General features: G+C 43.7%; 1 protein-coding gene and 1 long non-coding RNA gene across 3 annotated transcripts; one reads left to right on the top strand and one right to left on the bottom strand.

The window, feature by feature from the left end:
- Positions 1 to 2529: 2529 nt before the first annotated feature.
- LOC146978838 (uncharacterized) lies at positions 2530 to 6350 on the bottom strand. 2 transcript variants are annotated; one of them, XR_015037120.1, is made up of 3 exons: positions 5474 to 6350; positions 2697 to 2827; positions 2530 to 2606 (listed from the first exon to the last, which is right to left on the bottom strand). It is a non-coding gene; the product is annotated as an uncharacterized LOC146978838 (long non-coding RNA). The 2 variants fall into 2 exon arrangements; XR_015037121.1 differs by lacking the exon at positions 5474 to 6350 and adding an exon at positions 3683 to 3835.
- An 863-nt stretch (positions 6351 to 7213) lies between these two features.
- cspg5b (chondroitin sulfate proteoglycan 5b) lies at positions 7214 to 21912 on the top strand. Its single transcript, XM_085791860.1, has 6 exons — positions 7214 to 7964; positions 12868 to 13645; positions 14863 to 15051; positions 15400 to 15562; positions 18042 to 18203; positions 20623 to 21912. The coding sequence occupies exons 1-6, from the start codon at positions 7883 to 7885 to the stop codon at positions 21328 to 21330; spliced, it is 2082 nt and encodes a 693-aa protein (XP_085647986.1). The 5' UTR covers positions 7214 to 7882; the 3' UTR covers positions 21331 to 21912.
- The last annotated feature ends 501 nt before the right edge of the window (positions 21913 to 22413 follow it).

The following is a 22413-nucleotide window of genomic DNA, read 5'->3' as shown; positions in this document are numbered from 1 at the left end:
TGTCCTTCTCATTGTCTTTTATTACATACTGCGTCGGCGCTTAACATGCACAAACCGGTTTCGACAACGTCTTCCTCAGTGTGCAAAATACAACAGGAAGTGATGCATTTAAGTACTCACAGGTGTGGTTAATCACTTGATTGATCAGTATCAACATTCGAGACAAATAACAAATTGCAGACACTAGAAAAATAGAAATATGTAGAAAAATGTAACAATATATAAAAAAACAACAAATATTCAACAACCCAGACATATCAAATATCACAGGCAAATCCACAGGTAAATAGACCCATTAAAAAAAAAACACACCTGTGAGTATTTAAATCACTTTCTGCTGTATTTTGCACACTGAGGAAGACGTTGTCGAAACCAGTTTGTGCATGTTAAGCGCCGACGCAGTATGTAATAAAAGACAATGAGAAGGACACGAGTGCTGCTGGCCTTTCTTTTGTTTCTTTAAGCAGTGAAGTAAGAGACAGGTCAATCATACAGTATCAATCATCTAAAGATAAGCCATGTAGCTTATTTGTTTCAGCAGTTGACACTTGTCTCCAAGGACAGTTGTCTTTGTGTCTTGTGAATACAGGAAGTTTCATAGTCATGATTAGTCAACATGAATGTGATTAAGATGGTGAGGATGAGTACAGGTCAGTTCTTGTTTCTTCCTGACAGAAAACAGAAAAACAAGGTTAATGATTGAGATCTAAAGGTCTAACACTGAGAAGATTCTTAGCTCGAGTTATTTATCACTCACTGTTAAGAACGTGCACCACTCCCACAACTGTTGCTCCAGCTATTGCTGCCACTGCTGCCACTGTTAACATCGTTGTCACACTGGCAAGGGCTGACATTTTCAGACCTTCGACCACAATGGTAATTCCAGTCACAGCGATATCCATCTTCATTTTATCACTTAGAAAAGGAGACACGCTTAATAACTATCGTAATTGGACACCCAGTGATTTAGGTAAAATTTCAGCATAACCTGAAAAATAATGTCTCGTGTTTAAATTGAACCTAAAAATGATACAGTCACTTCTATCACACACATGAATGCTGCTTCCATCCCTGCACCTATGTATGATCAAGAGAATGTTACGAGTGAGGTTTATTACTTACATTGCCAAATCCATCCTGACTTTTGTATCTCTCTGCAGAAGTAATCTGGGAACAGACAACGGTAGGTATAGAGTGCCTTTCAGTAAGTAACTAAGCCACCTTACTTTTGCCCAGTTAGTACTCGCTGCAGAACCAGGGAGGAGGAGCTGCTTCAGAGTCAGCCCTGCTCACCAGAGTCAGTCCCGCCCACTTTCCACCAGAGTCAGCCACTTTTGGGACCCAGTGCAACTGTGTTTACTTTCAGTTTCATTCTTACTCACACATAAGAGACACAGATTATGAACCTACCCGGACAACTTGTTTGTTCTCTGTTTGTTCTATGACACAAAGGCTGGCAGATAGGGTTTTACGATTTTATTTAATAAAATAATAACACACATGGGTTAGGGCAGGGGCATGAAAAATAATGATGGAAAAATATTTAATTCAACTAATCCAAACTGGAAATTAAGCACATGGAAAGCCACAGTAGACACAAACAGGACCCTAACTGACAATGCAGGAAAGACAGAGGGAGATTGTATATGGGTGTATAACGCATGAGGGCAGGGCAGACAAACCCACTGAATGGAAAACAAGACAGACGGTAAATAATGGGGCGCCCTGGGGGCTCACCTAAAATACGGTGCATGTGGAGTAGAGTCTCTACAGTACCTGTGGCTGGAGTTTGAGAACCTGACCCAACCCTGACCCTAACCTCTATTTTTCTCAAGCTCTAACCCCAACCTTCCTCTTGTCTAACCCCAAGCCTAATATCAAAATCTTGTTTGGGGCCACCAAAATCCTAGGGTTGAGCTGATTGAGCTGAACAAACGGTCTCACTGTCCTGCTGTAACCATGTATATTTTTTATAAGGATAAAACACCCATTGTAACCTATAACACCAATGGCCCTGACACGCTATCCCACTCATAAAATAGGGTTACAAAATTATTGCATTTGCTGCTTTACTGATGTGACACCCCCAGATGTGAAAAGTATATTTTTTGCGGGGGGATTTACAACAATAACGAAAGCTCACATTAATGTGATTGGATCAGTTATCTTGAGAAAAGCCATTTATTGGAAAGCCATTCACTGGGTTCAGCAGGTGTCACTTGTCTCCAGGGGCAGTTGTTTTCAAACTTCCTGTCTGTCATTATATGAACCAGTGATACATATGATGATTTGTATAATGATGGTAATAGAATTATCCCTTTAAAAGTAAAAAAAAATAAAAAATAAAAAACAGCTTTGTCTTTTGACCAGCAACTGAAATTGTTTGCTTTTGAGCAAAAATCAACGAGTGCCATATGTTTGGCAGCCCGAACCATGCAATAGAAATTAATTTAGTATTAAATGTTGGTTAAGAAATTTTCTTTAAAATGACGGATCAATATGGACAATGATTTTCTCGTATTTATGATTAGTAAACAAGAATGTGATTAAGGTGGTGAGGATGAGCTCATGTTAGTTCTTCTATTTCTTTACTTGGCCATTTTTGCCTGAAAGAAAAAAATGACAAACAATTATGATGATTGAAACCAACAATCTGACATTGAGAAGTTTCTTAACATAAGTTATTAATAACTTACTGCTGAGAACGGCCGTAACTCCCACAGCTGTAGCTCCTGCTATTGCTGCCACTGCAGCAGGCAGTGACACTTTCACACCTTCAACCTGAAGGGTCATTCCAGTCACAGAGGCATCCACCTTCACTTTATCACTAAAGAAAGTAAAAAGAGCAAGAACAATAAAACAATATCTTCTCAGGGGAAGAGGAGAACAATTCATCATGTTATCAAAGACAAACACGTGTGTGTGTGACATCGCTTTGAGATATTCTGTGGTGAAGAGATATCATGAATGAAAATGTTTATTTTTTACAGCACAATACTTTAGGGGGGCGTGACCAAGTTCAAGTTCAAGACCAAAACCAAACCAATGCAAGACCATTTTCAAATCCATTACTGTATTCAATACTAATACTTATAATGATCATGTATGCTAGGTATTTACATTATTCCTCAGCTAATAAGAAAATATGAGAGAGACAAAGTAAGAAAATATGATTTTATATAAGATCTATACCATATTTAATTGCAATGAAGGACTGAAAAGAATAACACAACACACAACCAGCTCCCCCTCCAGCTTTTGACACTGATACAACCAAGTTTCAGATGGTTACACAAGCGTAATACTTTAGTAGAACAAATTAAGTGAGAGAAATGCGGCAAAAAAAAAAGAAGACAACACTGCAGCTGTGGTCTTGACTGGTCTTGAGACAAAAATCCTGAATCCAGCTCAATGGAAACCGAGACAAGATCGAGTAAAAGTGTCGATTTCGGGACAAGACCAAGACCAGTCTTGTTTACCACAACACTACCCCCCCTCCCCCCACATTTAATACAGTAATCAGACAGACTAATTTAGTCAAGACATCACCTGAAAGACTAATCTTAAATGATAAATGTCCTGCACTTCTACAGCAAACATGATTGCTGCATGAAAATTAATTCTATCAACCCATCTCTTCACCCCCTGTTGGATCAAAACAATGTTAAGATTAATTACTTACATATCCATTCTGATTATTTCGTCTCTCTGCAGAAGTAATCTGGGAACAGATGCCGATTCAGAATGACTTTCAGATTCATTATGAAGTCTATCTTTATCTCTATCAAACTCACATTACCACATTCTTTCATGAAAGGCTATAGCACTTATCAAAATCCACTGTACTGTAGTGTAACTTAGCAACACTATATGTCACTCCTGAACCAACTTGAACTTTAATGATTTCAATGAATGTATTTTTCACTGGTCGTTCATTAGGATGTTTAAACTTTTTTTGGTCAGCTGCACCTCAGGATATACCAGCATGCATCTGGCAATTCAAACAGCACAATCTATTGGAGATAAAGTTTATTTTATCACTCAGACACAGCCTACACATCTCCACAAAAAATCCTATATCATTTCCTGCTGCTGAGGTACATAAAGGGACCACAGGAGAATTGCCATTGATTCATCATCACATATAAACTTCAAGCAAGGAAAACATCAAGCACGGCAAGGATCAGCAAAGGGCCACTGAATGATTAGAGACCTTTATGGAGGCATCTTGTATCATTAATGAAATACAACAAAGGTAGAAATAAAATAAAATAAAAAAAACAGAGGGGAGACAGATACTTAAATGCAACAAGAAGCAAGAAGGTAAAGGTAATTAGACAGGTATAAGACATGAGGGTAGGGCAGATACAAAAGGATACCTATAGGTGACTCACCTGGGTGTAAACCAACAACACAGAGACAGTAATGGGAGTGTGCCCTGGTTGTTCACCTGTATTACAGTCAAATAACAAGAGAACAATATGAGAGTTAGACAAACACAAACACTAATACTGGTGTTTGCAAATACACCGTTGACTACAGTTGATTAGTTGTTTAAATTCACTGATGACACCAAAGTAGTGTGTTTGATCCCTGACAATGATGAAGCAGCTTGTAGAACTGATGTTTTATCTGTAGTATTAACGCTATAGCCTCAAATTAAATGTGATCCAGATTCTTGCACAAATTTTTGTACTATTGTACTATTTATTTCAAAGCGTTTCAAATATTTGCATTCCAAATGCATGCTACAGGAAACACTGCTTTGCCTATTCAAAATCAAATATTCTTAAATGTCCCTAATCCACTAATTACAAGACCTTAATGGCTCTGAATGTTTTCTCATGCAGGAAAGACCTCCCTAACATCATAAATGCCTTATCAATATCATTCTGTTCAGTAACTAAGGTTAGTTACTTACATTTGCACATCCATGCTGATTTGGGATCTGGGAGCAGATACCGATACAGAGTGCCTTTCAGATTCACTATGAGTCAAATCAAACTCACATTACAACATTACATCAATACCTCACTGCAATGTATAGTAGTCATGCTATTTTTGTTAGGCTACACAATAAAACAAGATTCCCTTTCAGTTTCACTCTCATGCTAAATAAAGACACGTGTCCTGAACCAAACCTGTTGGACAACTTGAATCATTTCATTAGGATGTTTAAACTTTTTTTCATTCAAACAGCACATGAAGCCAGTGTGTATTGTATCACTCATACAAAGCCACCACCATCTCAGCAAACAAACATACTGAGCTACAGAAAAGAACCACGTGAGAATTGCCTTTTATTCATTACGCATACACTTCCAGGAAGGGAAACATCAAGGACGGCGAGGATGAGCAAAGGGTCACTGTGGTTAGAGGCCTTTACTGAGGTCTCTTATCATTAATGAAAAGTAACAGAGATTGAAATAAAAGCCATGATAACCTGAATCAAAAGTTACACTCACACTTTTACACTTTTGATTGCAGATGCACCAGTTGTAGAGTATCTGTTCAGCCAGAGATTTTCCTCCTCTTGTTTGAATATTCAAGTCACTCACAAGAAAAAGTCTGAAAATATGCTTTCCATTTTGTTCATCACCTCCAGACCCTCTTAGATTTATTCTGCGAACCTCTGTGGGGAGCTTGACCCTGTATTGTGGGCTTCATGGATGTAGATATGGTCTTAATACACAGCTTTTCTTCTCCCTGGAGTGGATGTTGCAACATTGGACACAGAGTATGCACTAGAGGGGATTTGGACATCCTGTCCACCCCTCGCTGTTCAACACGGGAACACAGGATGGAAAAACCGACGTGGCCTGAGCCACAACATGCACAACCACATGCACGCACAGAGCTTGGCGTGGACCTAGGTGTGCTATTCTTCCACTCTGCTTCTCAGTAAGATCCATCTGTTCATCCTACACTAGAAAATAATATCCTTCCTTTCGCCATACAGCCTGAAAAACCATTCTGCCCATAAAAAAAAGCCAAATACTGGAATTAATTCAATCGCTAGAGGAAGAGTGAGAGTTGAAAGATAAGATATACGTGCTGTTGTGTATTTATCACGGCAGATAAGTGTGTGTGTGTATTTGTGAGTGTGTTTTTGTGTGTATGGGGTGGGGGGTGCAGAAGCAATTTCGTTCTGCTCTGTTTGGCAGTGCATCAGTGAACATTTTTCTGTTCCTCTATATCTCAAACACTCTCTAGCTCCCTCTCTTCAACGCTCACCCGTCCATCCTCTATATCCCATCACACACACACACACACCCTCTCTCTCCTCCCCTCTCGTCTCTGTCCCATCCTCAATCTTTCACTCTCTCACTCTGCCAGCTCCTTCTTATACAAATTCCTGTTGTTCTGTTATCGGAAGTGAGGAGACGAGGAGCTGTCTCAGTTTTGGATTTTGGTGTTTTTTGAAGGATAATTGATTGGGAAGAGCAGGATGCAGCTCACAGCAGGGGACTGGGAAATGGATTCACTGCCGATTCAATGAGTAATGAGTGGAACTGCAGTTTGTTCACTGCACAACAGAGCATTTGGTCTTATTATTTCATAATGTATCTGACATAATCCTGTTTAGGAGGAGAGTGGGTAGTCAGCCCTCCACAGGCCGTTTTGTTGGCTGTTTGTGATGGAAAAGGAAAAAGAAAAACAGGAAAGTGGATTAGTGTTACAAAGCAGCAATTACATGTTACACTATTTAGAGTGATGGAGGGACAGATAGTAAAATGTAGCTGTGCAAAGGCAGCGTGGAAGGTGATGTGTGTGTGGTGGGTAGATGAAGGAAATAATGGAAATGATGCTTTGGGAGAGAATGTATTAAATGGCAGGTGGCAGTGTATCTGTGTGTGTGTAATGGGGGAATAGGCAGATGCCATTGTCTGGAGCCCTATATCACAATATAACAGTAAGAGGATTTACCACCCATGGTGAAGACAAATGCACACAGACACACTCACAAACTGTAGTGGCCAAAACCAAGCAAACATGCACCCAAATAACCCCCTGACATATAAACACCACCCAGAGAGAGTGGGTGACTGACAGACAGAGACACAGAGAGAGAGGGAGAGAGAGAGAGAGAGAGAGACACACTTGGACACAATGTTCACACACACACATTAGCAGTGGTGTAAAATGGAGCATATTGACATCCAGTGACAACAGACGCTGTTTAAATCCCCCTCTCACCCCGATTCTACACAAAGCTACAGCAGGCGGCTGAGGCTGGACACTGCCAAACAGTTACTTGCGCGAGCGCGTGTGTGTGTGTTTCTGTGTGCGTATGTGTATGTGTGTGTGTTGGCACTTTGACACCCAAACGCACAGTGTGTGCGCGCGCCCTGCCGTGCCGTTCCGCGCCGCGCCGCGCTCTGCCGCTCATCGCCTCTGTAGCCGAGGGGGAAAAGTCTTAACGGATCTCAGGCAGGAAGGCGAGCGACAAACCCGGCTCATTAAAATCCCGTCCGCAGACCCTCTGCCGGTCGCGCGCATTACTACTACAACTCCTCGCGGTGCTGCCGGTGCCGTCGACGGACCCAGAGAAGGAGAGAGAGAGAGAAGGAGAGAGAGAGAGAGAGAGACGCGCGCGCAAAAGGTGTGGAGAGGAGAGGGCACAATGGGACCGAACCGGAGCCGTTAAACGGTTCAGACGTATATACGCACTCGGAAAACCACAGACGCGCACGCTGCAGCTGTGAAGGAGGCCAGACGCTGGGGAGGAAAACGGAGACATGGCGAAAACGGGCAAGATCTGAACTTTGGAGGATCCGCCGTGCAGGATTATATCGCTCAGTCCACGATCTGACCGCTGAAACCAGGGACGGAATCAGAGTTTGCATCAGTGTGTTAAAGGGAATAGTCTATAGCCTACGTTATGGCGCGCGGTGACAGTCGTTTGGGGACCTGGCAGGTGCTGCTGACCATCTCACTGGTCATCACCCCCCTGTCTGCTCACGGTAAGTCCAGTGCACTATACCGGAGTCCCACCCTGTGCGTGTGTATGCATGTGGATACGTGTGTGCGCGTGTGTGTGTGTGTGTTGCATGCAAGCGCTCACGTGCATAAATCAAATCACACCTGCATCGCCAAGGCTTTGACATGGAAAACATCAAATGACACTGTCGATCTACCTAACATAGGGACGCTGCCGTGCAAATGAATGGTGGTGGTTAATAACCTCTCTATTGTCAGCACTGGTTCTTTCAGCCAATTGACAGTAACCTGGTGGGCAGTGATAGGTTGATGGTGAATTCTGTTTGGACACTTATCTTTTAAATGCACTGACAATTGTAATCTAGCACCAATGATGTCATTTGGTGCTTTTTATATAGGCTATTTGCATTCAACAAACTACTGATCAATCACGAAGATGTGCAGGTTAATGTGACGATCTGGTGTGAAATGTTCTCTCCGCTGCACAGATTATTAATGACACTTGAACCATTGACTGTTGGCGGGCATGGGCATGGTCCGGCCAATCCCACCATGTCCACTAAGAAGGAGGGGGGGGGGGACCTTTGCATGCTGGAGAGACCAATAACTGTTTGATAGATAACTGGCTTATTTTTGAACGTTATTGGCTCTCGAGCAGTGTGCATCTCTATACAGAAGAAGACACTACATGTCTGTGGGTGATCGGAGAGACAGAGACATTTGACAGCTCAGTAGCTGCTGCAGCTGCGGCTCGCCGCGGCGGTGCGTGGCCCAGACAAAGGCGGGATTAGGTGCGCGGTGGGCAGGCTACAGGGGGGCTAATTCACGGCGTTGAAAGGACTGAATTCCTCCAGACATGCAGGAGAAGCCCGAGACAACCGAACCCCCACCCACCCGACCCCCACTCTTATTATTAAGCTACTGTCCCCTCCCGTCCCTTGGAGAGATGAAGACGCACAGTGTGGGAACGGAAACCTGACAAGTCTCTGTTGGCACACACAGTATAGCCTACACACACAGAAAAATCCTAGAAATATAGAAATGAACGCCGCTGCCGCTGCCCAGCAACAGGGTGGCTCGTGCACGCAGAGGGTCGCCGGGGTTCACATGCATGGGCACGCGCTGCCACTGTACCGCCCCCCCACCCCCCTCCTCCTTTTCGCCGCATCTCTCTCTCGCCCTCGATGTGTAACCAGGCGTTAACGCTGTGACATATTGACCGGTAAATGTACGGCCTGTCTCGCGCGCTCTAAACCCCAGAGAGCACGTGGCGGTGGGTATGTGATTAATAAGGAAGGCTGCACAGGTGATTTCTCATTTACACTCAGCTACAGCCGGTTACAACTAATGCCGTCTCATCCAACAGCCCTGAAATGAATCCTTCCTGCATGAAGGTTTGTGTGGAACTGTTTCAGAAAAGGTGCTCGATTAATCTACTGAAAGTGAAGGAGTTTGTCCACACTGTTTATATCAATGAGGGCTCAATTACACACAGGTAAAATACAAAATACTATAATATCTCTCTCTCTCTCTCTCTCTCTCTCTCTCTCTCTCTCTCTCTCTGTGACCCTTACCCAGTAATAGAAGAAGAAGAAAATGAGTGGAGACCACACAGTAGAAAATATGGCTTTAATATTCCTATAGTGGGCCTCCAGAGGCCTATATGTCTTTATGAATTATATGACTTTGAATTTTTCAAACCTATAGTTCATTGCACAGATTTTTGCTCTCACAGCAGCTCTGTGATTTTAAATGACTGTGTAACAGAAGCTGCACCGATCATTTATATTTCATTTTTTGCCTATTTGACAGATCAATTCATTGTTCAGTCACGAAAAACTGCCAAAGTGCTTGTTTTGTCACCTGTAGTCACTGACTTTAAAATCTGCACACAATTGCAAAGAAATCCATCTTTACACCCTGTTTTATGAAACCAAAGGATATTCTATTATTGACTTTCATAAGGTGAAGATCCAATAAATCTCTGAATGTGAGAAGTAGCAATCATTAAATTCTTCTTGCGTTTACTGGAAGAATGACGAAAAACGACTAGATTATAGAAGTAATTCTATTAATATTCTCTAAATAGTCAGTCCACTAACGGATGCACAAAGAAACATACAGAAATGCTGATTATCTTTGAAGGCCATGTAAAGGAATATGGACCAAATCCAGACTCTTGGGTGCTCTGCCATGTAAGTATGTGTGTGTGTGTGTGTGTGTGTGTGTCTACTGTCTGAGTGACTGCACACTGTGAGGTCCATCTGCCCTGTAGCCCCAGAAAGCTCATGATATGTCACAATAGATCAGATCAGCAGCATCTCACTGACTTTCACACGCATGCACACAGAAGGGGAAGGAGACGGCTATTCATGGTTTAAAAATCCAAAATGCAGGTGTATGGGTGGGTGGGTGGGTGGGGGTGGGGGGTTATGGGTTGACCAGTTAAGAGGTGTCAAAAAAAAGATAAATGAAATACACTCAGAGCCGCTGGACACATGCAATGCAACATTTTATCAATGGTTTCTTGAGCAAAAAACACATTTTATTGTAAAAAAAATATTAAAATAATATAATTGGATTCACTGGCTGGGCCAAACAACAACAATATGCATTATTGACAACCCACTGATAATAAATCCCACTATGCACTGCAGGTGAGGTGTAGGCTCGCTGGGAATCTGCACTGTGGCCAGCTCTGCTGACCTTAGGTAAAACTTGTTACCATGGTGACATGCTCAGTGTGATGCTGTAGGTGAAGAGCGGAGCGGCAGTCAAAGGCACAAATCGCACCATTTCTAAGACGGAAATCAAATTGCCAAGCAGGGGCTGCTACATTCACTTTGCTCATCTTGCTCTTGTAATCTCTTCATGTTCCCTTTTGCTCTTCTAATCACTATGAGACTGCCAGCTGCTAACAGGATGTGGCATCTGAGTCTCGACGGGGAACAAATTGGCAGACTGAACCTTTAAATGAAATGTGAATGAGTTGTAATCAGTTTTAACTAGTGGAGCATGTCTATCTCTTTCACAAGCGTTTGAGTTCATTCCACCTCAGTTTTCCCAGAGATGGAGTTGGCATCTAACGTTTACTGACTAGCAGGCTGATTGATTGAAAAACAAGAGAGGGAGCGCGCAAACACTGGATTCTCTGTTTCCACTGCAACTCCCTCGCCCCACTCCTCCTTTCAACATGGCACCTCTTTACATCTCACCATGGCAACAGCAGTGTGTGTGTGTGTGTGTGTGTGTGTGTGAGGTGAATCTCATGGTTTCTCAGCCACCATGAGTCTTCGTGACTCCAGGCACGTTCAGATGGTTTTTGTATTAGCTCTGAATGAGGTGGCAGACACTGAAAGCAGTGATCTCACTGGGCACAGTGATTTCGGGGTGGCAGCGGGAGAGAGGCCGCCCGGCCAAGTATTTGGATGAGTTGGATGAGACGACGTACCAGGCCAGTGGAAAACTATGAAGAAGTGGATATTTGAAATTCAGTCAACTGTGGGAACAGTACCTCTCGCTCAAGAAAAATATTCCCCAATCTGTTCACCAGCAGGGTCTTTTCTTTCTTCTTGCTCCCTTTATTTCCCCCTGTAAAGATATCTTTTTACATTTTGGAAGAGGCACAACTTGGCCTTCTTGCCAGGGCTTAGATGACAAGATTGATACCACTCTTATGTCTGTATGTTTAATATGAAGCAACTGCCAAGACTGGAAATACCTTCTCTTCCTCTGTCAAATAGGACAAAATCAAAAGGTTTTTTTTTTTTTTGGAAACTTTTGGATCACCACTTGAATTTAAAATTGAGTTCTGCGGGTTTGAACGATGTTTGGCTGCACAGCAGCAATAGCTTGTAATGACTGGCCCACCCATCGGCAACTTGCTGCACGTTAAAAACTTTTAAGAGCTCCAGTCTGACTGTAGCCTCCCTCCCTGTCCTCTCCTTTTTTCTGTTCTTTCTCTCTCTCGGCCTCTGTGGCTGTGTGTGTGCATCTTTCCCTGCAGCTTTCCAAGCAGAAGAGGAGTGCCTGACCGATCGGCCTCTAACCTATAGCTCTAAATCCTAATCTAATCCTCACCCAGCCTCTGTCACCAGAGCACATTAGACAATCAGTCAATGTGCCTAATCCTACATCTCCACAGTCTGATTACACGACAGTCTTCAGCTCTTGCTCTGATTTCTTTGACAATTAATCACTTAATAGCTCCTAAAACATGAACCCACAGCAACTCTTTGTCTTCCTATTGCGTGTTCTTATTTTACAGTGTTCATGAAAGGCAGGTGAATTCAGAGCGAAGGATATGTTGACTTAACGATACTCTCTCAGAAACCTAGCCTGGTTCAGCCTTAAGGCATTTCTGCAAAATACTGAGGGGATCCATTTCAATTATTCATGTTTCACCCTTGGCCACAATCTTTATAAAAGAAAACAGAGACAGCGCTATGGGATTTGCTCCAAGCCTTTGTTTTTTTATGCTGTCCTCTATATTTAGATGAAATCACAAAAAAAAAAACTGACAAACTCCCCCACTGCTCTGCGGCTGATGCAATGCTGACAATAAGATGAAGTCAAAGGGGCACGCCATTGATTTTACACATCAACGTCAGTTCACCTGTCACATGAAGGACTCAGCCGCCTGTGCAAACAGCTGGATGATGTCTTCATTGGTTGTGGAGCAGCTTTGTGTCTGGTATGACTAAATGAGCCAAGTGGATGTCATCACATTTACCTTGGCTTGGGCTTCGAGACCACATTTTTTATTGATGAAAAACCTGTGTAACATTCTAGTGGCATCTGTTTTCCAGGTAGATAGAATCCAATGAACTGCATTATGGGAAGTGTATAGAAACCAGTGTTTTTGGAGCTTGATCCGCAATAAGAAAACAAAAGTCAATCTTGATGATTTGTGTGTGTGATTGACAGGGAGGCATTCACTGGCCAGGCGCCATCATCACCACAACCAGTCGTCTGTCAACCACGAGGCCTCGAACGCCAGGATGGTGCTCAGTGACGACTCAGCAGAGAGAGACCACCTGATTGGAGCGGGTCTCGGCGCCAAACTCCCTCTCAGCTCCGCCAAACATCACCATTCTCGTAAACGTGTCCACCTAGACTTTGTAGACGAGGACCCGCCTGCTGGAGAAGAGCTCACCGCCGGGGGGGCAGGTCCAGACCAACCTGGAAACCCCTTGTCCGACGACGTCATCACCGTAGAGTTCCACAGCCCAGCGCCGGATGTTGTGCCCTCCGATTCCGCTCTGGATTGGGCCAAAGCCCCCAAACCCCAGGCCCAGAAGCAGAAAGGGGGAGACCCCACCGCATGGACGCTCTCGGACTTTTACGACTACCTGTCCCCCGACGACGACCTTTCAGCATTAGATACTACTCCAGAACCCGAGCCCACCCCTTCACCCCCGGCCGACATGGAGGACGAGAACCCGCTCCTCACCGATCCCTCCGTCATTCCCGACAAGGTGAAGCCGAACGTGGACAACAGACCCTCCTTACCTGCTCCTCCCATGCCGGGGCCGGACAAGGGGGACGGGCTGGGCCTCGGTGGTGCCATGGGGACTGACGGCTGCAGGCTGGGCTTTGTGCGCTCTGGACCAGGGGTGTGTGTGTCTCAGTGTGACATTGAGCCCAATTTCTGCTTCAATGGAGGGGTGTGCACCGTGGTGGCAGGAATGGGAGCTTTCTGCAGGTGAGAAAAACACACTTTTTAATCTACAGGTAAAGTTCAGTCGGGTTTTTTCGTAAAAAAATTTTTTATCAGCATTTACAAGAAGGCAGTGACACGTTTGTGGAGAACTCGTGCACATACCACAAATGTGAGACACTATGAGAGCGGCACCAGAAGTGTCTGGGCGCCCCCACTCCCCCCACCTCTTTTAATTTGTGTTGTGAAATTTTCCCAATATGTTCCCTCTCCGACACAAAAGAAAAGATTTGGGACATTTCAGACAAGCACGCACACACACACACACACACACACACAGAAAACACACGCATGCACAAAGACAGAAGGCTGGCTTAATGTGTCATGAGGGTTCGTCAAGAACACAGCAGGGTCGCCGAAGGATTAGCTCAGTTTTGGAGGCAGGGGGTGAGTGTGTGTGTGTGTGTGTATGTATGTGTTATGCTTTTGATAGCTGATATAGACACACGCAGTATGCAGGCACAGAAAGTGTGTGAGAAATATGATAATACAGGGAGGCTAGGGAGGAACACACACCACACGCATGTTAAGTGAAGACATACACACTCATACGCCACGCTTTGATAGCACCATCTGTCCAATCCTACAACCTGACTGTAAGCTTAGAGGTAAACTGTTGCTCACCTGATCATACCTGCTGAGTAATAGCACACACGCACATGCACGTGCACATGCACACACTTCCTAATGTTAACGCAACACACACGAAGAGACACACACGCTCACAGACACAGATGCACACACAGGGGTATCTAAGGGTTCAAACACTTGCATGCAGCTCCACAGGGAATAGACAGGAATATGGATAAGGTACAAACACACACACACACACACGTTCATAAACACACACATACACGCATGCATGTGTCCTGATCCTTTGATCTCATTAAGGACTAGGCTGCAGGCCGAATCCCTGCTTTGCTGGACAGACCTCAGGACACCATGTCATCAGGCCTGAGTACCATTTTACACTCTTTACTCAGGATAACAAGCTCTAGTGATAAATGTGCCAAATAAGCCAGTGCAGTGGGGAAACACTCCTGACCGCTGGCTTTTTCCACACAGCAGATTAGTAGTAAGCCAAAAGGGATAATTCAAAAAAAAATAAAAGGAAAAAAGAAATTCTTTGATAAGCTATGATGTAGAATGATGAAAGAATGAACAATATTCATGTTTCCTCTGTTCCCTCCCTTTGTATCCAGGTGCAATGTGCAGGACTACATCTGGAACAAAGGCACGCGCTGCGATTGGGCAGTCACCGAGTTTCAGGTGCTGTGTGTGGTGGTGGGCGTGGCCTCCTTCGTGCTCCTCCTCCTCTTCATGATCATCGTATTCTTTGCCAAGAGGCTGCACCGCCTCAAGAACGAGAACAAGCGCCTCCGCAAACGCAGGTGTGTGTGTGTGTGTGTGTGTGTGTGTGTGTGTGTGTGTGCAACTGGGAGGTGAGAATGTAAAAATATGTACTGTGAGTTACACTATTTGGTGGTGGGAGCAAATCTGGATTTTTAAAGTCATCAGCCACAGTTGATTTAATTATCTTTGGTATCCACTGAACTATTTATATTTTTAGATTGTGATGATACATTTTAGGTCTCTAGTTTCACTCTGTGCAGTGCAACGTGGGAAAATATGGACCTGAAATGCAAAGATTGAAAGAAAACATGAAAAAAAAAGTTTGCTGCAAATATTTAACCCACACATGTATCTCTGTCTCTCTCTCTCTCCGTGTCCTGCTGTAGTAAGTACCGCCCACAGAGCACCGAGCCACAGACGGACGGACTCTCGGTTTCCACAACAGCCGACGGCTCGCAGCCAAACGTAAGGAAACTGTGTGACTCCCCTCCGCCCGCTCCCCAAGCTCACTCTCACAACCTGGCGTACTATGACAACATTATCTGTCAGGTATGCCCCAACTCTCCTCATGTTTACCCTCCTCTCTCTTTCCGTCCATTCTTCTTCCATTCGATTTTATTTTCTCCGCCTCTCCCTCTCCCTCTTTCTCTCTCTTCTGCTTCTCTTTAATTTCCATCCATCTGTTTTCCTCCCTTCCTCATTACGTTCTCTCCTGTGTTGTCTCTGTGCCAGCTCGAGTAGTGTAGTGGTTCGATCAATGTATCATCCGTCCGTGTCTGTGTGCATGGCCGTCTATCTGTACTGAAAACACCCACCTAACTGAGCCTTGCAGTCTTATGCACACGCTAAACTCACCTTGATTCCCTAGTAAATTCTATATTTGATTGGGTTTTCACCTGGAGTTGTTTCTGTACAGTATCAGTGTGTATTTAATGCTTTTCACACTCACCGATCCCTTCAGAGGCCATCAACAACCAGCTATACCTGGGAATATAAACCCAGAAACCCTTATAACCACTTCCAGGTAAGCAGAGCAGAAACATCCACATTGCCTGCAGCAGTCTCCCTCCTTGGCTTTGCTTTGAACTTATCCACTGTGCAACTGCTAGACGCCAGATTTTGGTTCTCCATTCGCATTGCAAACAAACCCCCCCCCTCCTGCACCTGATCCTGTATCAGCCGTATTCCACTGTAGGTGAAATGATTAATCACCTCCCGCAAAGCTTGCCGCAATCAGTTGTTCAGAGGTGTCATGTAGCCAGCGCTGTGTGAATAAATAGTAAGTTCCCCCCATTTGCTGCCTCTCTCTCTCTTACCCGTGCCTCTGCAGCTTCCTGAGAAAGCTCGATGAGGAAGCCGGGCCTCCATTTTGTTTCAGCTGCTTGCTTCGCTCTCTCGTGCCCATAAAGCACACAAAGACAGCCATTTTAGGGTCCCAGTGCAGCAGGTCTCCCCTTTTCTGCCCAACTCTCCTCCAAAGGTCGTGCATGTATTGCCGTTATACGTTGAAATGCATTCTGTAGCTGCATGTGTGTGTCCATGAATATGAATGTGTATGCGGTGGTGCATTCAATCAATTTCTATTCATGTTTCAATATGTAAAAGGGGGGCTGTGTTTTCAGGCAGATTTATGTGCGCCCCTGTTTGGCATTCATCAGCCATACTGGGTTTCTAGGTTACTAAGCCAATACAGTATGTAAGGTTACTGAGGCATGGCTAAACCTTTCAACTCAATGATCAATGGAAATTCTTATTAACAGAGGCAGATATAAATAGAGATTAAACAGAGATGCTGAATAAACTTTATGAGATCAACAGAGCAAAGCCGTTTTACTTGCAGGACCTCAGGCTTTTTAAACTTGCCATCTCTGGCGTGAAAGGGCGTTAAGTGAGTCGTGTCCAGCTATGGCCAGTGTGACTGATCAATGATGCCCTACTTCCTGCCCGCTGTGACCGTGACCTTCAGATGTCTGTGACATACCAATCAATCGATGGCTTCAACATTTACAGATGTACACAGACACAATAGTTTTGCAGCGATGCAAACACGGCTCTCGTCGATGACTGCGTGCATTTAGTTCATTCAACACACGTGCAGTCACGAACACGAGAGCAGATTGATGGATTTTAAATATCGCATATTAATTCTCAGGCCATTACCCACACTTGGCTGGGCTAACTGGAGTGAGCAATTTGCGACTTGCTTTTTCTAATGTAAACCGCTGCTCTCGGAGCTCCGCTGGCATTTCAGCGCAGTTGTTACCGACGACTTTCTGTGACTTCCGGATGCTCTAAATGTCAGGTCTAGAGGCTAAAAAGCCCCTGCAGCCACATAGTCTGCAGTGCAGTTTTTTAAATGTCACAGAGCCGGTCGGTATTTTTTTAAAGGGATGAGGTATGATTAGTTGATTAGACAAAGGTCTAGGCGTACAGCATGACTATCAGTCCATACAGTGACCTATTAGTTCAAGAAGATCATTTATTGCAGCATAATACAAGCTTTCTGCAGCATATGAGTTTATTTGTTTGTTACTGACATGCACGTTTTTAAGTTTACATTTTAGGCTCAAGTTTAATTCTTAGTTTTTATTTGGTTAAGTAAAAAAAACCTTTGAGGAGTCTATATGTTCAGTTTCCCTGCTCTGTACGTGATACCACTGACTCCATTATCTGGAGACACTGTACTTTCTCTAACACACATAGCCTCCTCTTCTCTTACCTGTTGGTTAGGAGCAGGTCTGTGGCGATGTAATGTGCCACAGAGGTTTATGCAAACCAATTTTTATGCATCTTTAGGTGAACATAGCATTTGCCAGACCATTGGATTTTCCTGTTAAACGACAAGAAATGCTACCAGCCTTCAAATGATGTACAATTCATATTCCAATACAAGTGAATGAACAATAGCTGATACATTTTTAGGTTACAGAACCCTGTGTCTTATATTCTCTTTCTCACTCTCTCTCTCTCTGTGTACCAAGATGTGTTTGTATGTGCAAATTTTAAGAGTAACCAATTCTCCCCACAGGATGAGCCCCAGAAGCAGGAGGACCCCGCAAAGTCCCCGCAAACCAAGGAGGAGGGGTCTATGAACATCCTCAACTCTCATTCCCCCAAGCACGAGAACAATCGCCCGACCTCTGTCGTCCACGACGGCCACACCCCCAACAACACAGAGGAAAATGCCGAGGTAAACATGCTCCAGAACAACCTGGTATAATGTCACCACCTGTCAAAGTGCGCTGCCGGAGAATCAGACCAAAATATTCAGTGCGCACACAAACAGCCACAACAGCAACAGCAGATCATTACAGGCTAACATTGTTTACACCTTGAAAAGTACATATTGTGTGTTTTATACCGTTTTAATCAGGCCTAAATGTCTAAAGTAAGCACAACATGAATTTAAGGATACAACTTGAGAAGCACAAAAGTCCTGTTTACAAGGCTGCCATGACATCACTGATCACATAGTGGCGCCACTGCCTCCTCTCTCTTCTCTGTCTGCCTCTCACTCTGGTCTAAAATCTCTGGCTTGGACCAACTAATGACTGACTTTTCTCTCTACTGATGCCCTGCCTTGGTCTTTGACCAATGAACTCTCGCTCCTTCATTGTCTCCTCTCCTGCCCCCGCCCCCTCCCCTTCCCCCCCCACACCTTCGCCTGCCCCGCCTTACTGTCTCCCTCTCCGCTCGCATGCATTGGTGTTATCAACGAAAAGTGTCTGAAAACGTAATATTTGCAAAAGAAGTACGTGGAAATCCAGTGAATCTGTATTTGCGAAATATTCATGTTTGACATTGCTAATAAGTGGATATGTTTAGATAAATTATATGAGGTAATTGCTTGGAGTTGATATTTGAATCTATATACACATATTACACACGCTGTGTCTTGGTTTTCAATGTGATTTCTAATACTTTAATGTACTTGAGGTTCTTTTGTACTTTTTTGGCTATACATGGAGGATTATAGTTCACAGTGGTTGGAATAAATCTTTTTAATTTTATCCAGCTTGTCCCTGTGTGTTGCTATGAGCTCTGCTTCCCCTGGAGATTCTCTGTTTCTCTCTGTTTCTCGCTCTCTCCTTTCTCTGCATGCCTGCTCATGATGAAGCTAACTACTGCCCAACTGCTCCCATGCTAATAATAACTGAATGCATGGCTGACCCCTGCTTTTGTACCACAGTAGGCAGCTCACAGATCACACTACACACACAATAGTGACTGTGTGCCCATTCAGCACCACGGACAGTTCCTCAAGATAAATAGAAACCACTGCAACAGCCTGAAATAGACCTTTTTTTCAATTCTTCCTGTGGAAGCATTAAAATTTAAAGCAGGCTTTAACTCACACCCATTGTCAGTGCAGGGAGAATGTCACAGATTACTGAGTTTTAATTTGTCAATTACAGACTCAACAGAAAAAATGAATGGTGATGAAAGTTAAATTATATGCTCTGAGCTTTGAGTTCATATTTCTCTGTCTGTTGTCCAACTTCCTGTTTTTAATCCAGTAATTTGAATGAATCAACACTTGTGGGCCCACAATCATTTCTATTCAAGCCCGCAGTTTTTATATGATTATCTGTGACTCTGGTTCCATGTATCATTTGGTGTTTTGTTTAATTTTTCCATGTCTTATTGTGATCAATTGTACTGTCATTTGTTTTGACCCTTTTCCATCCATGGATGCATTACTAAATGGGCCTACTGGGCCCACACCTGAGGTATCAGGGGCCCCAGAGCCTGTTCTTGCCAAATTATCCTAAAATTGTTAATATTGGTTATCGGCCTGATCTGATATTTTTTCTCTAACAGAGCTGCATTTAGATAATCCTAGATCAAAAATGAGTATGGTAAAGGGAATTTTATTCACATCACAAACAGAATCAGACAATATTTAACATTACAATATAGGACAATAAAAATCTAATGCAACCAACTGAAACTACATAAGAGCGATCTATAAGAAAAAAGTAAAAACGGACAAAAAGATAACTGTCTCCTTTAAAGTGTTGTATAGAACACATTATACTGTATGTATCTGTGGAGAGGAGTGTACCCTGTAATTTACACATCTCTAGCTTGAACAGCCAATGTCAAATCCTGAGAATTATGATTGACGTGGCTATAAAAAATATGTTTGTATTTAACAACGGTGAACATCACTTCTTATATCTGATCTCTGGTAATAAACTCACAGTGAATAATTACCCCACTCAGCTCCACGTATAGTGATTTCTATCTGGTAAACACAGTGGACAGATCAGCAGCTTAAGAATCAAATATTTCCCTCAGGAGTTGGTGGAGACCAAAACAGAGCTAAGATAAAAAGCATTATTGGATTTATATGTTGCTCCATATGTGCAGGATTTATAAATAATAAACTGCAATATTGACTTAATAAAACAGGTCAGTGTTGTATTCACAGCTGGTTTCCACTGCCCCCCAAGTAGCATAACCTGTTTTATCTGTGTGCCCAGGGGCCCATTGTCTCATAATCCATCCATGCCCTTTATCTCTGTACAGCTTTGTTTCATTGTGTTGCCTCTGTGACTCTCCCTGCATTGTTGCATCTTTCTCTACTTGCCATATTTTCACATCAGGATGGAGTCACTATTGGCCTGGAAGTGCTTCTCCCTAAAGAGGCAAAGCGCCACTCAGAGACCAACCCACCCCTTCAGTATGACGTCTTCCTCTACAAGGTTGCCAACAATGGAGACCCCACCTCTCCCAGCCATGGCCCCCAAACTCACTGTGCAAACTCTTATTCCTCCTCTCATCCGATTCCCAAATCACCCAAGACACCCAAGACACCCAAATCGCCCAAATCTCCCAAATCGCCCAAAACATCCAAGATTCCCAAGTCACCCAAGGTGCCCAAGTCACCCAAATCACCCAGACACACCAAGGAGCACCAATCTATTAACCGTGAGCCCTTGTCTGGAAGGCACTCCTCACCTGGTCGTCACCCCTCACCTGGCCGTCACCCCTCACTTGGTGGCCACCCATCACCCATTCGTCATTCTGCACCTGGGTTCTACTCTTCTCCCACCTACCATCCATCCTCCCACCACTCTCCCGCCCAGTACAGATGCATGCCAACCTCTGCTTCCACTCCACCTCAGATGCGCTCGCCCAGAGGTCGATCTCATGATCGGGACTCGGAGCACTTTTGGAATGGGAGAGAGTACCAGAGTGGACACATCCGTCCATCCCCCTCCTCACCTCATCTGACTCAGCCCCCTCCATCACCATCATCCAGGATGAAGTACAGCCCGGTCAGCACCCGATCCCTGCCACCGCTCTCCTGACCAGGCCTCCACCCAATCTGACCCAGCATCTGGAAACTCAAACGCACAAACATCTGTCATAATCTAACCAATCCAATGATCCGTCCATCATGACTCTATCTCTTTATTAGTGATTTATAGAAAATATATCCATCCATCCATCCATCCATCATCCAGTTTTATCCCCTGACCTCCCCCATACATTTATACCCAGAGGACAACACAGCCCCTGGTCCTGATCCATGGAGCTTGAAAACAAGAACTGGAACAACTTTGTATACCACACTCAATCAAACCAAGATATGGGTGCATCACAATGCTCACACAAATCACAGTGTAGTCGCTGCAGCCACATATTCACACCTTTATGTAAATAACAACCTCTCAAAGCTCAGGTTACTGCTCACACATGCACAAAACGAACAACTACATGTGAACATAACTCTCCTAGAATGGTGCCAACGACAGCGACCGCTGAGGATATTGTGCATAAAGGTTTCATAGAGGTTTACTACAGTAGCCTTAGTGTTTTCAATGGTTTATATAAATCTTTTGCTATTCAGTGTGTAAGATTATTTCATGTTTTCAAAAGCTTTTTTGGTATGTTTTTCATGTTTCTAATCCTCAATAAATAGATGAACAACAGCATGTGCAGTGTTGTGCTCTAAAGATAGAGTGAGCCAAGAGGAACAAAGCGAACAATGATCAAAAGAGACGAGAGCGAGGCAACAGGAGGAAAGGATGAGGATTTTTTTTTTGCTTAGTGTACCCGACTGATATGTTAAAGAAATATGAGAGCTTCTGCTGCCCCCTTGTGGACAAATCAACCAGTGCAACATGGAAAAACCTGTGTCGTTGTGCTTAGTTGCATGTTAGGTTGTTAGGTGTTAATTTATTAAATTGTTGTATACAAATGATGAGTTAAAGAAGTAATTCACACGTTTTAAATATATCCATTACTGGATATATGGAACTGGATAATATATTTTTGTTTCTAACACTAACCCTAGCCATAATTAGCCTTATGCCACATAAGATTAACAGATATTCTAAAACATTACAACAAGAACACAAAAAGAGATAAGTCAGTGAACTGACTGAATA

This window comes from Trachurus japonicus, chromosome 11 (genome assembly GCF_045865225.1).
Source record: "Trachurus japonicus isolate A0001 chromosome 11, Traja_1.0".
In the NCBI taxonomy this organism is placed as follows: Eukaryota; Metazoa; Chordata; class Actinopteri; order Carangiformes; family Carangidae; genus Trachurus; species Trachurus japonicus.
This window is presented reverse-complemented; position numbering and strand designations above follow the sequence as displayed.

Excerpts from the sequence above, each read along its gene's own strand:
- cspg5b (XM_085791860.1), top strand. The coding sequence starts at position 7,883 with ATGGCGCGCGGTGACAGTCGTTTGGGGACCTGGCAGGTGCTGCTGACC. Across the intron at positions 15,052-15,399 it reads AAGCGCCTCCGCAAACGCAG|TAAGTACCGCCCACAGAGCA; the intron begins GTGTGTGTGTGT and ends GTCCTGCTGTAG. Across the intron at positions 18,204-20,622 it reads ACACAGAGGAAAATGCCGAG|GATGGAGTCACTATTGGCCT; the intron begins GTAAACATGCTC and ends TTTTCACATCAG.